This window comes from Perissodus microlepis, chromosome 4 (genome assembly GCF_051167445.1).
Source record: "Perissodus microlepis isolate ML-2025 ecotype Zambia chromosome 4, ASM5116744v1, whole genome shotgun sequence".
In the NCBI taxonomy this organism is placed as follows: Eukaryota; Metazoa; Chordata; class Actinopteri; order Cichliformes; family Cichlidae; genus Perissodus; species Perissodus microlepis.
The window spans coordinates 13260787-13274781 of record NC_140464.1 but is presented as its reverse complement, the minus strand read 5'-3'; the positions used below and the strand labels follow the sequence as shown (position 1 = coordinate 13274781).

Below are 13995 nucleotides of genomic sequence, written 5' to 3'. Positions count from 1 at the left end.
AGATGGAAATGTAACCATGGTGACTGCGGACTCTAGGATTGCACTTTGACCCTGAAATTACTCAAAGCCTGAGAAACCACACATTCCCATATCCATGCTAACCTTTAACAACTGTGTCTGACCAACACCTTGTCATCACAGTTGAGACGTACGGGAAAGCTCCTGACAGACCTTTTTAAAAAGAGACAGACACTGAGATAGGTGAATTGAGCAGTAAATTGAGTGTGTTTCAGTTTATCTAAAACTCTGAGCTTCAAATTCTTGTCACTGCTTCATATATACTAGATCTGCAAAATACTGCTTTAGTTGATTATTATTTATTGATCAAACATTTTTCACCATTTTCTAATATAGGTGATAGAGCCTGACAGATATAGGATTTGTAAGACAGATACCGATATTAACTGATGTATAAATTCAATATATGTATTTTATTCTTTCAAAAATACAAAACGTAGAGATTTCCCTAACATTTGATATGTGTAGCTCTGGGTCCTTATTAACATATTACAATGCAATTTAAATCTAATTTGTTTTGTAGTCATGATTTACTCATTTAAGCTCTGCCTGATTCTCCTCAGGGGTCCATTCTTCGTACCTCGCTTACTACATCCAAGATCAAATGACACATCCAAGATCAAATCATCGCGCCAACTTTGAGCTTGCTATTCCGGTTCTCCGAACACACCTGTTGTTGACGATTAGTACAGCTGGATGAAGTAATGTGAGATCACTGGGTGGCTTAAAAGGGGCTACGCATCGATAGTAGAAACATTGATCGGCAACCCTTTGGTCAGCGAAAATGTGGAAGGAGCGCGCTCAGTATTTTTCGGCAGCAGAGCCAGAACTCTTGATTGAGGGATTTCAGGAGTTTCAGAGTTTAATAAAAACGCAAGGGAACACTGCAAAGGCTGCAAAAGCAAGGAGAGAGGGCTGGCAGAAAGTTACTGACAAATTAAACTCAGAAGTAATGTAATAATAATAATAATGGATTGGATTTATATAGCGCCTTTCAAGGCACCCAAAGCCTTTACAATGCCACTATTCATTCACTCTCACATTCACACACTGGTGGAGGCAAGCTACGGTTGTAGCCACAGCTGCCCTGGGGCAGACTGACAGAAGCGAGGCTGCCATATCGCGCCATCGGCCCCTCTGGCCAACACCAGTAGGCGGTAGGGTAAATTTATTATATTATATTACATTATATCATATTACATTATATCATATTATATTATATTATATTACATTATATCCTCTTTCACATTAGAGCCACAACAGGACCCACTAGAACATGGGACCAAGTAAAAGTGAAATATAAGAATATTCTACAGAATGGTAATATTTATCACTTATATTGCTCTTAGTCTCTTGAAAAGAGACCCTGAAATAATCTGTTTGTTTGTTTATAACAGCAACCAAGAAAAGGGCAGAGCAAAAAAAGACAGGTGGTGGTCCTGCACCCCCTCGTCAACAAGTTGGTTAAGTAAATAATACCCTCACGGGAAAATCGATATCTCTCTATGAGCACACTGTCGCGCTGAGCTAAAGGATCCTGTCTATCCCGCAATATACGCTGAATTCTGAAAACTCTCCTTATCAATCTTGCACCTTCCGCAATAGGTTGCTCGCGTACAAACGGACAGGACATGGCTGCGACAGACTTCCCAAATCCACCTTCGCTTTTATAGCCGTGGTCTCTCATCTTGATTACACGAAGTAATTTACTATTACTACTCTAAAATATGAATTACATCTGAAATAATCAAATACATGAAATAGAATGATTAATAGTACATTTCCCTTTTTTTAGGAAATGACCTGTATGTATCTGTATGAAATCAATAAAAGAATCAAATACTGCATTATCTTTAGTTACATTGATAATATTTATTTATGGAAAAACAGTGGAAAAATATCGCTGTTGCTTTCGTATAAATGAAGCGGACATACCTGAGTGGCCGCGATCTAATCCTGTTTACATAAAGTAAGCCTGCTCCCAAGCAGGTTTACGCTTACGGATCTGTTGCTATGACAGCAAGTCCCGGATGAGCTTCGGAGAACCGAACGATCCAAGATCACGCGAAATCGTCAACAATCAAATCCAGCTAACTTACTTAGCGAGGTACGAAGAGCGGACCCCAGATCAGTTGATTGTTGTTTTTGCATGTTCCCAGCAGGGACGTTGCAGAGTGCCCTCTAGTGGGCAAGCTATGCAACATCAGTACTCAGACAGTTGAAGGGTGTTTCACTCTCTTGCTTCTTTACTAGTTGATATTTTTTTGTATGAGCTGTTATAAATGCTGATACCAATATATCACCAAATGGCTAAAAATAGTTACCGGCTTCTGATAGACAAGACTGTTGATTGATGAAGAAATAATTAACAAATAACTGATAATGAAGTAATACCTGTTATGTCCATCATTGTCATTGTGTCACCACATTATCATAGTATAACTATTCTGCATTATGTTCATGTTAGTATTAATAACAACATAAACTCTCTCTTTTAAAGGAAAAATATGCAGAGGAATAAACAGGTGGCCATGGGCCGTAAGAAGTTTAACATGGACCCCAAAAAGGTAGGTAAAAAAATATTGTGGCTCAATTAGAAATATGATTTGTTTGTTGTGGTTAATCAGGATATAACCTGGGGTTCACTTTCTTTCTCAGGGGATCCAGTTTCTGATTGAGAATGACTTACTGAAGAATACCAGCGACGACATTGCTCAATTCCTCTACAAAGGAGAGGGCCTCAACAAAACAGCCATCGGAGATTATCTCGGAGAGAGGTCAGAAAGAAGATTTTATCCACTCTCTCTCTAACTGTCTTCCACTCATGCTGGCCCATTAGTCAGCAACCATACACGTGGTTGATAAAAGTATCAAATAGAGAACACATAGTTTCCTTATTGCTGTATTTCCTCTTGGTCAAGCTCACGCCCATCCTTTCCCAAACACAGGTTATTGGTTCCACATTTAGACCTTCCTCTCAAGACAATGATCGTTGCTCTAAAGCCAACATCTGTGCTTGATTATCTTACTCATAAGTAACTTGGTCAATAGACTCACAATTTTGGAATGTGTGTGTTTGAAAGCAATTAAAGATTTCACTCGAGTGAAGAGATCATCCGTGTTAGAGTGAACACATAATACAGGAAATATTGATGGGCTTAATGTATGGTATGCACTGCTCGGGGACTGTAGGGATGGCAGTGTTACAGGCAGGGTGTGGTCTGTAAGGCCATAGCGGGGACTGGAGTGCTGTTGACGTATGCTTTTTGGTTGTTATCAAGCTATCTGGTTCTGTAAGGAGGGGCTGTGGCAGCATGCTAGTCTTAAGACACAATTGGTCATTTGTCCACTTGAGATGGTGTTGAGTGGATATGACTCTGAGCTCCTTAAAGCCTTGCTGTGATCCCAGAGGGCAGATTGTTTTCTGTGAAGGGCATAAAGGTCGGGGATGATGTAATGCTCTAGTTTAGATAAGTGAAGAGGGCTGGGAAGTGTGTGTGGTCCGTTATGTGGGGTTTGCTGGGAGTATCCATTGTATCGTCACAACCCCTTGCTTATCAGATTAACAACCCCCCCCTATTTAATGCTAAATTTTATCAAACACATACTACCATTTTATTATTTTAAGACTTATTAACAGAATATAATATGGACATATTCACTGACAGGATAATTTACCCTTTTTTATCTACCTTAGAGATGATTTCAATATCAAAGTACTCCAAGCCTTTGTGGAGCTTCATGAGTTCACAGACCTCAACCTGGTTCAGGCGTTAAGGTAAGATATCCTCCTAACATCTGTTACACACGCGGCTGACTCCTCATACTGTTGCTTCCTTGCAGGTTTATGTAAATCACCTGCACTAACATCAGTTTTCACGAACAGCCTCATTTGCAGTTTGTAAGGATGCAGCTGTCAGTTTCAGTCTCGAGGAGGAAAAGAAAAGGAAATAAATAAATAAATTCTTTGACACTTGAAGGAAGTCTGTTGCTCACTGCAGAGTTGTGTCCCTTGACAGACAGTTCCTATGGAGCTTTCGGCTGCCGGGAGAAGCCCAGAAGATCGACCGCATGATGGAAACCTTTGCTCAGCGCTACTGCCATTGCAACCCTGGTGTTTTCCAGTCTACAGGTATAGCCGTCGTGTCTTCCAGCCCAGCTTTTAGTGCTGTCATAAAAATAGAAATAACCATAAATGTTAGAGCAGTGAAACAGAACAAAATGACTTCACTTCATATTTTCTCCTAATAAAATATCTTAATACAGATTTAGATGTTAAACTTGGCCTGTTGAATAGATCATTATCTGCCAACGGAGTTGGTGAATGTAAATTTCCTCAAATGTCTTCTGTGTTACCCTGATTAAATGGACTGGCTCTTATGTAGTGCCTTTCTACTCTTCTTGAGCACTCAAAGCACTTTATGCAATGTGTCTCATTCATTCATACTTTCACTTATTTCTGCATATAAGGGCTTTCTATTTAACATTCACAGTATGATAAACAGGAGCAATTCGAGGTTCAGCATCATGCCCAAGGATACTTTGACATGTGGACTAGAGCAGCCAGGGATCGAACCACCCATCTTTCAATAAGTAGATGATTTGCACTACTCCTGAGCCACAGCCACCCCAATTAATCAGTCGTATCTCTTTAAACTCATACCTTTTCATGTTGCACTGCAATCCAGTGACAGGTCAATGGAAGTCATGTAAAAGCTGGATCATTTAGCAGACACAAAGTCTGTTGTGGTGAACTGTGTCAGGAAGTGTCTGGCTTTTGGGAAATAATGACACTAGCAGACAGACAACTCCATCCAGTATGGATGCTGGTGGATGTAAATAATGCACGGGACTGCCTTAACAGGTTTTTATAAAGTGCTGCTGTTTCAGCCATGTGCTTCGCCTCAATGTCTTTTAGCTTATGCATGTATACACACTCATACATTAGACAGCACATGCATACTTGGCTGCCCACATGCAGTCCTCCTCTCCTGCCCACTCTGCGCCCTAATGAAGCTACATCTGCCTTTTTCCTTCCAGTTTGACTGCAGTCCCCTAAGTGCAGTCCTTTCAGCTCGACTAATTTACATTCATATTTAAACGCAACATTAAACACCCACACCATTTTTATGGTAAACGGCAACCTTTCACTGCCTTTCAAACCTCACCCCCTCTCATAGTGCGATCCCACTTTTGTTTTGTTTGGGATTTTTTCTTACAGACACATGCTACATTCTGTCATTCGCCATCATCATGCTAAACACCAGCCTCCACAATCCGAATGTAAAGGACAAGCCGACCGTGGAACGGTTTATCTCCATGAACAGAGGCATAAATGATGGAGGTGACTTGCCTGAAGATCTGCTCAGGGTGGGTAGCCCTTCCCAAACTTTGTTTCCTGAAATCGCCCTTCTTTCCTTAATCTCACACATTCTTTACTCTTTGTTTTAGAATTTGTATGAGAGCATCAAGAACGAGCCTTTCAAAATACCAGAAGACGACGGCAATGACCTCACACACACTTTCTTCAACCCGGACAGAGAGGGCTGGCTGCTAAAACTGGGTGAGTGTGTACACAGCTACACGAGAACATAGAGAGGCTATTTTCACCATCATAACTGCTCACATAGATGACTTTGTTGTGTCATTAAAGCTGCACATATTTTTGCATAACCCGATAACCAGTGTCTCCCCTGAGGTAAATAGCCTCTGAGTGTGCGTGCGTGTGGGTGTGTGTTAAAGATTACTGTGAGCACACGCGAATGGCTAGAGTCACGTCTCCCCGCTTTAATGTATTATAAATGTGGTCTTGAGATCAGACCACCACATGTGGAGACCTTTGAATTATTTCCGATGATGCATATACACATGCTGACATGCACACAAATACTGCGTTTCAAAACTTGTAAATCAAGTCAACACACACGCATAAAACACACTCTGACGTTCAGACATTTTCAGGAAGCTGTTCTCATTTTCTGTGCATTTTATAACTGAATTTGATATTTGAGATGTGTAGATTGTCCCAATCTCAAAATGTTAGTGATATTTCTATGGCCTCTTTGTCCCTCATGTGTACATCAACTGTATAGTTTGACATAAGCAAAGGCATAACCTGTATCATTAGAAATGTTTACAGGATGGTAATGAACCTTTCAGTGGTCACATTCAAATCACTCCTGGATGCCAATTCTTCATCTTCTGTTTCCTCTGACATATCTCTCTCTGTTGTATAAATTCACAAAAGAATGCATGAATGTATAGAGTGAAGACCTTCAGTCACTGTGAATCTTTACAACAGACTGTACTAAGGGAGTCAGAAATCATCTCTTTCCAATTACTCCTAAATGGCAGATTTGAGTAAAATAATCAGGGTGGAAGGTCAAAAAATTACCTGATATAATAAGGTGAGAACCCAGTGAGGGATATATTTCATGTAGTGCTTCACAGTAGCTTTCTTAAGTCCACATAGACTAGATCGCCCTCTTGTGGATTGGCTTGATATCAGCAGATGGGAAAGTTTGCTGATGGCGAAAGCTGTGAAGCAGTGCATTGAAGCCTCACTGCGACCAGATTAAAAGGACTGTGGTGCTATATTTCTTTATCATTTAATTTGATTATTTTTGTTTTCTTTTCCTCTTCGTTTGTTTGTTTGTTCCCATGATTTTGGCTGTTGTCTTTCCTCAGGAGGTATGTACACCTGCTCTTCCCCAACGCTAGTCCATCTCTCAGCTCTCAGGTGCTTTCGGTGGCCTGCCATGCTTTCGTTCTCTTCCTCGTTTATTACATTCATACAGAGTTATTTTGTGTGTAGATTTTTTTTGTCTCCCCATTGACTCATTTGAACTTCAGATGTTTGTTTGTCTGTCCAGTCTCTCATGGAGCTGGTGGTTTTGTCCATGCTCTTTTATCTTTGTCGGGCAGTCGCCAGGTGCATCTGTCACCCTGTGGACTCGACTCGGGGAGCTACTGCTTTGTGACCACACTACTGAGCAATTTGGCCCTTTTTTTCTCTCTTTGCACTGTGGTGGTCACTCTCTTTGATCTCCCGTTTTTTGGAAGCTGCATTATACCTTTTTTCCATACAGCGAGCACAACAAAGGACTTAGCTTTGAAAAATTGATCATGAACCAGTGTACACATTGGAAGCTGTTGTTTGCTCTCTGATTGAATGGAAAGGGAATACTGCACCTTTTCATCAATGCAGCTTTCCTTATCTTCTTGTATAATTCCTACACGTGGATCTGAAGATTAACATTGTGGCTCAGGTTGGTGTGGTGCTGGACCGGACTGGACCAAGCTGTGGGAAGATGGCATGGACAGAGGAGTGTGCTGAAAGGAGCCAGACATTGTTTTAATGATAAATTTATATATTGGTGTTAGTGGTGCATGTTTTCTTTAAATTACAAAAAAGGGGGTAACTAAATTCAACTTGGGGTTTGTTAATCATCAATTGCTAATTGATCAGAATGAGAAAAATCACCCTCAAATAAACAATCACCTCTTAACCTCCTCTCGTCCAGCCTCTCACAGTCCCATCTTGCATGGGTGACTCACTCCACTCAGCCCCACTCGGGCCTTGCACCGTCCACACGCCTCTCTGCAACAATCTGCTGGGACGTCCCGCCTCGTCCCAGACATTCTTGCACAGGAGGCAGTGAACTCTTTATTTTTCTCAGAGTGACAGGAACTGATTACGACCATCAGACCAATCGCAACTTTTAGCCAACCCAATCAACTTTTAAGCCCGTCAGCTGTGTGATTCTGCCATCGCGTCTGTGCTCGGTCTGTTTTTGTCTTTTTTTTTTTTTTTTTTTTTTGCTGTTGCAACATGCTGATGAGTCAAGGTGCGGCGAGGAGCCCTATATCTCCATTTCCGTCTTCCAGTTCAGGCGTGTTGACAGTTTCTGTAGCTACTAAACGTAGACTGAAGTGTTGTGCCTGTCATGATGTCTGTAATATGATGGGATATCATATACAGCGTGTCTGCTGCTATATGATAATACAAGTGTGTTCTACATGTCTATAGAAACATCTTCAAACCCTTGCTTTTGGTAAATGGGTTTCAAAATGCAGCTTTTTACTAACATTGGTGGTGGGAAAACCTAGTCTAGGCTTATGACTGTCATCGTTAGAAGGACCCCTCCCCAATAACTAAATACTGTTTCTATATAGATGCAAAATTGCTTAACTAAGCCCAAACAGGATATTTAAGATTGAAATGCCTGTGGAGAGACTAAGCATAACTTCAGGCACTGAGCTTCCTGCCTCTCTCTTCGTTGGCATCCTATCCTCCCAGAGTGTGGCTGCCATCTGGTACTGCGATCATGTTTCCCCTCACAGGAAGCAGGGTGACAAAGGGGGTAAGAGTTCAGCTAGAGATCAACAAGAGCAGAGTCAAGTAATGAGCCCCTGCTGCACTTTAAAATGAAGAAGAGAATTTAATCCACAGTCCCTCCTCACTTTCTATGTTCAGCCCTTATATATGGATTTTGCAGCTTTCTAACTGTTGCCCAGTAACATAAGTGGTTCATCAAGCTTAGTGAATGCAGAGCATATAGATCTGTATGCTCCCTATTGATTCTGGCTCTCTAGCCCTCTGAGTAAAATGGTGTTGAGCCAAGAGAGGAGATGCCAGTTTTTTCAGTCATGTCAAAATATGATTGAAAAGTAGCAAACAGCTTTCAACTCAATCCTCAGATGTAAACTCTGGGTAGTTTTATATGCATTTATCACCTATAAGGAGTTTCTTTATCATATGAACAGTATATCAGACTGGAAAATAGCAATCAGGCCCATAAATCAACAAATACAAGCAAAATGATAAAATAGTTATTATAGCTACAAATGGTGTGGTGATGGGGAGCACATGGCATGGACGTGGATTAGGGTGGATTGTGGGGTTCCTTAGGTAAAGGGAGTCCTCTGGAGCCGTCATCTGTCTGTCTGCTCATACATCTGTCTGCCTGTCTGCTGCTTGACACGGTGCTTTGGTGCTCGTTTCTCTTTCCATATCGCTTTCTCTTGCTGAGCGTTTCTGATGCTTGCTGTTTGCTCAACAGGGGGACGAGTTAAAACTTGGAAGAGGAGGTGGTTCATCCTCACAGACAACTGTCTGTACTACTTCGAGTACACCACAGTGAGTACAGTTGTTTCTCTGTTAGAGTTCCCTCCTTTGCTGTTGTCGCTCCTTCGCGCAGTGCTCTCATTTTATATTTGTGCAGGACAAAGAGCCAAGAGGAATCATCCCACTGGAGAACCTGAGTATCAAGGAGGTGGAGGACAAGAAGCCTGTACGTACAGCTCCCTCTAGTGGTTCATCTGTGGATTACCCACAGTTAGACTCAAAATAGCATTTTTAAAATAGTTATTGTAGTGGCATTGTCATTTCTAACTTAAATCATCATCACTTCTGCAGAACTGCTTTGAGCTTTTCATACCTGACAGCAAGGACCAGGTGATAAAGGCATGCAAGACTGAGGCTGACGGACGGGTCGTGGAGGGCAACCACACCTTCTACCGCATCTCAGCCCCCACAGCTGAGGAGAAAGAAGAGTGGATGAAAAGCATCAAGTAATTTATATGTTTTTAATTACTTTACCTCTTTTGAGGTAGCTTAATTTCAGTGATGGCAGTGAATGTCACCACCCTAAAACATGAGTTTTTGACTCTTTCTCCCCTTAAAGTCAACATTTGATCTCCTGAATGATACATTTTGACAACTCAGTTTATATAAATAAAGGTTTAGGGTTTTTCCAAGAGTAGTCCTAGTAAGCTGCATAGGCAGAAAACACCCTCACTAACTTCTGATTGAAACTCATTTGTTCTGGAGTCTGCAGTCCTTAAATGTGACAGAAACTGCTCTCTTCAGAAAATAGAAATAAGGGTTTAACACCCAGAGGTGTTAAAGAGTGGAAGAGTGACCCAACCACAGAGTGAGAACAAATCAGTTTTTACCTTTCAGTTGTAAGGTGCCCTGATATGTACAAAAACACTATTGGTGGATTCAGTGGCGGTCCTAGCCTGTTTGGCTGTAATTAAAATCTGTAACATAATGTATTGTTTGGAGTTTAGTCTGTTACTGTTACTATTTTTACCAATTCTTCTTGGAGCAACTGTAACCCATATTATTTCCTTAGGGATTAAAAAAGTATTCTGATTCTGATTGTTTCAGGATACATAACCCGCCATTATCCAATGACACATCTGCTTACCTGCATCTTTCGTTTCTCCTCCTCTTCTTTTCTCTTTTTTTCTAAACTGAGCACCTGATGGCTTTGAACTGTTCTTGTCCATCTTGGTTTTAATTTTGCACTCCAGTATGAACACCCATCCCCCAACTCAAGGATCACCACAACATAACCTAACACACCTACACCTTAGTTCACAGATTCACTTTGTCTAGGGTTTATTTCTGGGATTTCACACAACCCAGGATTCAAATCAAGAATACATAATGGGCTTGGATTTACAGCATTATGAATGAAATGTGCTCTATTTGGAAGCAGCCGGCCCCCCTCCCCTTTCGATGTGTTGTGTGTGAGACTTTAAATCATCAAACTGTAAATTATAAGTTTTAAATTGTTATTAATCCCTTTACCCCTAGTCCTAAAGTGTATATTTATTTTCTTACTCTTGTATATATTGTTTGTTTACTTGCACTGCTGTAACTGGAGCCTCGTTGTCTCGTCTCTCTATATACTGGATACCAACAGACATGCCGATATCCTGTTGGTAGTGCCTACTGCTGAACACTTAATCAGCTTCTTTCTACTTTTACATACAATAAAGTTTACAATAAAGTAAACTTTATTGTATGTAGCGGAGATGACAATAAAGTTTACTTTGACTTCAGCAGCGAGCAGGTGCACCGAGGGCTCTCGCGCTCACTTTGAACGTATAGAATTTCGAAAAAACATTGGTGCAAATTATAAGTCTGTATCATAATGTCTGGTGTTTTCGTGTTTATTGGTTTGTTTTTATTTTGTTTTATTTTGGGGGTGGGTTATTAGACGATGCTCCAGCCAGCCAGTGAATCCCCTGCCGCCCCGCCCTCTCCTCCCTGTGCCACAAGCAGCAGGCGCACCTCGCAAACGGAGGGCGCCCTTACTCCCAGCAAATGGGCGATATAAAACCGATCGGTGCCTATGCCATTCCCAATATGCGCTGGCATGACGTCGGGGCAGCACGAGTACGAGAAATTTTTTTTTTGGCCGATGCCCGTGATACTACTGGGTGGATTATTTTCTGCTGGTATCTGCGATAGCCATGCAAAGCAATGAAATGGCTTTTTAAAGCTGCTAAATCTGAACATATTTGTGTAAAATCTTTGTCTGTTTTTCACATTTCTTTTAATTCTCCCAAAATACTTTGTTTTCAGAGGCACATTTTTCTAAACAGATTTTGATTTCTTGTCCTCGCTCTTCCAAAAGTACAGAACAGTATATTGAGTCTGATTATGCTGACTAGCTCCTCCAAATGAATGAATTAAACAGAAGAAGAATTTTGCCTTCCAAATGACTTTAATTAGACTCATCCTAATGTTTTTTTTCCACACAAAAAGAGAAAAATTAGACCTTCTTGCACAGCTGAGCCATGTCTAACATTAGTGTTTTATGAGTGCGTCAGTTTGCACATTTTATGAAATTTTGCTGACATTTTTCTCTGCTTCTGCACCCACAGAGCTGCCATCAGCAGGGACCCCTTTTACGAGATGCTGGCAGCCAGGAAGAAGAAGGTGTCATCCATGAAGAGACATTAGGGGCACTCGGCTCTCCGGACGTTGCATTTGACAGAATAAGGGGCGCGGGGTCTGTTTGCCCTCCCTGGGCCATTGCAGAGGTCATGACCGAGGTCTGCCTCTGACCTCCCCAAGGCTTTTCTCTAGGATACACAACAGGTCTGACTTTTGGACTCTGCAGGCCAGAAAACAAAAAACAGGAAAGCATGCTGGGTTTTTAGATAAGAGTCTGGGCTGAGCGCCTCCTCTAACCTCCTGTCTGAATGTGTTGCTTTCTCTCTCAGCTTTGTATGTGCTCTCTGTCTATGAGACCGGAAGGGAGTGTTACTGTGCAACTCAGAGTCCCTTTTGAAGACGCGTTAAAACAACACAGTTCTCATATACACTGCATACATACGCAACATCACAACAAGCATACTTTCATGGAGTCCTCCCCCGTCGCACACATTGTTTTAACTCAGCAGGTCTGACCGAGTGTGGCACCCCAACCAGAATATTCCTCACTGTGTGGAAGAAAAGCGAAGATCTTTTCTGACGTGCTTTAATATGTTTTGGTAATACGTGTCTATTTTTACAGCTTTTACTGTCAAGTCCTCTCGAGCCTTTTGTTTCCTTTTGTAGAATAAAATGTTGTTGAGATAGAAGCTGTAAAGGGGCTGCTATGAGAGGGAGGGAGGGTTATAATTTGCCAACTGTTAGTGATTTTTTTTCTTTTTTTTAATAGAAAAAAGAAAACAAACTTTAAAAAAAAAAAAAAAAAGGAGAAAAAAAAGTTGCCACTCAGGAGATTGCTACCATGTTCAGAGACTTTATAGGGCGGGTTGACTTGGATCATGTAAACAACTCAAGAGATGCATTCAAAGGAACGAAAGGCATGACGGAGGCCCGGGCTGAGCTGTGTTTGTATGTGAAACTGCAGAGAAGGCGTCTGCTTGTCTGGGAGGGGATGCATCCCGGGGATTATGGGCCTGTCTATCGCTTTGGGCTTTTGAGGTCTGAGGATTGGGGCAAAAAAAAAAAAAAAGCAAAAAGTCGGCCCATTTCCCCCCCCTCTTTGTCTCATTTCGACTCTAAAACCAAATCATTATATTCCCGTATCATGCAAAAGTCATTGAAATGTCAGAAAACTTACTTTACTGCTGCACAGTGCCTGGTGCTCTAGATGAAATGTGATGAGAAATGCTGCTGGTTAGCAAAAGTAATTTAGATATATATTTTTCTTCCTTTGTTCCACTCATCCCACCTGTCACACTTCTTTAGAGGTTTGCTTTTACTGTTATAATTAAACAACATTTTCAGCACAGCCAGATTCATCGTTATGTTTAAGACACTGTAGTTTATGAATATTGCTTTAAACGAGCAGAAATAAAAGTTTGTATTATAGAAACAGTCCGATCCCTGTCTTAGTCCCTGTCTCAGGATCCAGTGTTCCAGGTGAAACAATACTGAAGAATGTACTGTGGTGAACCAAAATATATATATATATATATATATATATATATATATATATATATATATATATATATATATATATATATATATATATATATATATATATATATATATATATATATATATATATATATATATATATATATATATATATATATATATATATATATATATATATGAGAGAGAGAGGGCAGAATGGCTGATTAGCGATGCACCAAAAAAGCAAAAAATAGTTTTGAGGGTACAGTTAAACAAATAGGGTCTGATTTGTACACCAAGCCATCGTCTCGACTGCTCCACAGTTGTCTCTCATCTCATCTGTGCCTGCTGTCCCTAATCCCACCCCCAGCCGTCCTGTTTCCTGGTCTCCTCCTCTCCTCTCTGCTCTTCCCAGCGCACTACTCCTCGAGGATTAAGCAAAAATGCAAAACAATCATAATTCTAGACAGTATTGGTTTATTTATCAAAGTTGTACATATTTAAATGTATAGTGGGTATTGTGTTTCTAATTTGGTTTATTTGTTTTGCCATTTTCTTTTGGCACTCTGTTAGAATGACTGAGTTAAGGTTTCTATCAATGCCATTTAACCAAGCTGTAATAAAGACAGAATTGTCACAATGCTGACTGTTGTATTCTGTTTCGTTTAAATAGAGCACTGAAGCATATCATAGTTTTAACATGACACCACCAGGTGGCAGTATGTGATAAGGATCACTGGCCATTGTGCTGCAAAGACAGGCTGCGCTATTTTTCCGTTGCAAATGGTTTATTGTGCACTTTTAAG

The 13995-nt window shown here is 40.8% G+C and overlaps 1 protein-coding gene across 4 annotated transcripts in view; it reads left to right on the top strand.

The window, feature by feature from the left end:
- The window catches only part of cyth1a (cytohesin 1a), a 42021-nt gene extending 29232 nt beyond the window's left edge, over positions 1-12789 (top strand). For 3 of the 4 annotated variants that reach the window (XM_084925883.1, XM_084925882.1, XM_084925884.1), the window contains exons 4-13: positions 2519-2585; positions 2677-2795; positions 3716-3796; positions 4038-4150; positions 5240-5388; positions 5470-5582; positions 9079-9157; positions 9243-9311; positions 9437-9591; positions 11701-12789. In XM_084925883.1, the coding sequence (XP_084782009.1) occupies positions 2519-2585; positions 2677-2795; positions 3716-3796; positions 4038-4150; positions 5240-5388; positions 5470-5582; positions 9079-9157; positions 9243-9311; positions 9437-9591; positions 11701-11779 (1024 nt within the window). In that variant the 3' untranslated portion in view covers positions 11780-12789. The remainder of the gene's footprint in view (positions 1-2518; positions 2586-2676; positions 2796-3715; positions 3797-4037; positions 4151-5239; positions 5389-5469; positions 5583-9078; positions 9158-9242; positions 9312-9436; positions 9592-11700) is intronic. The other variant, XM_084925881.1, reaches the window with a different exon arrangement.
- The last annotated feature ends 1206 nt before the right edge of the window (positions 12790-13995 follow it).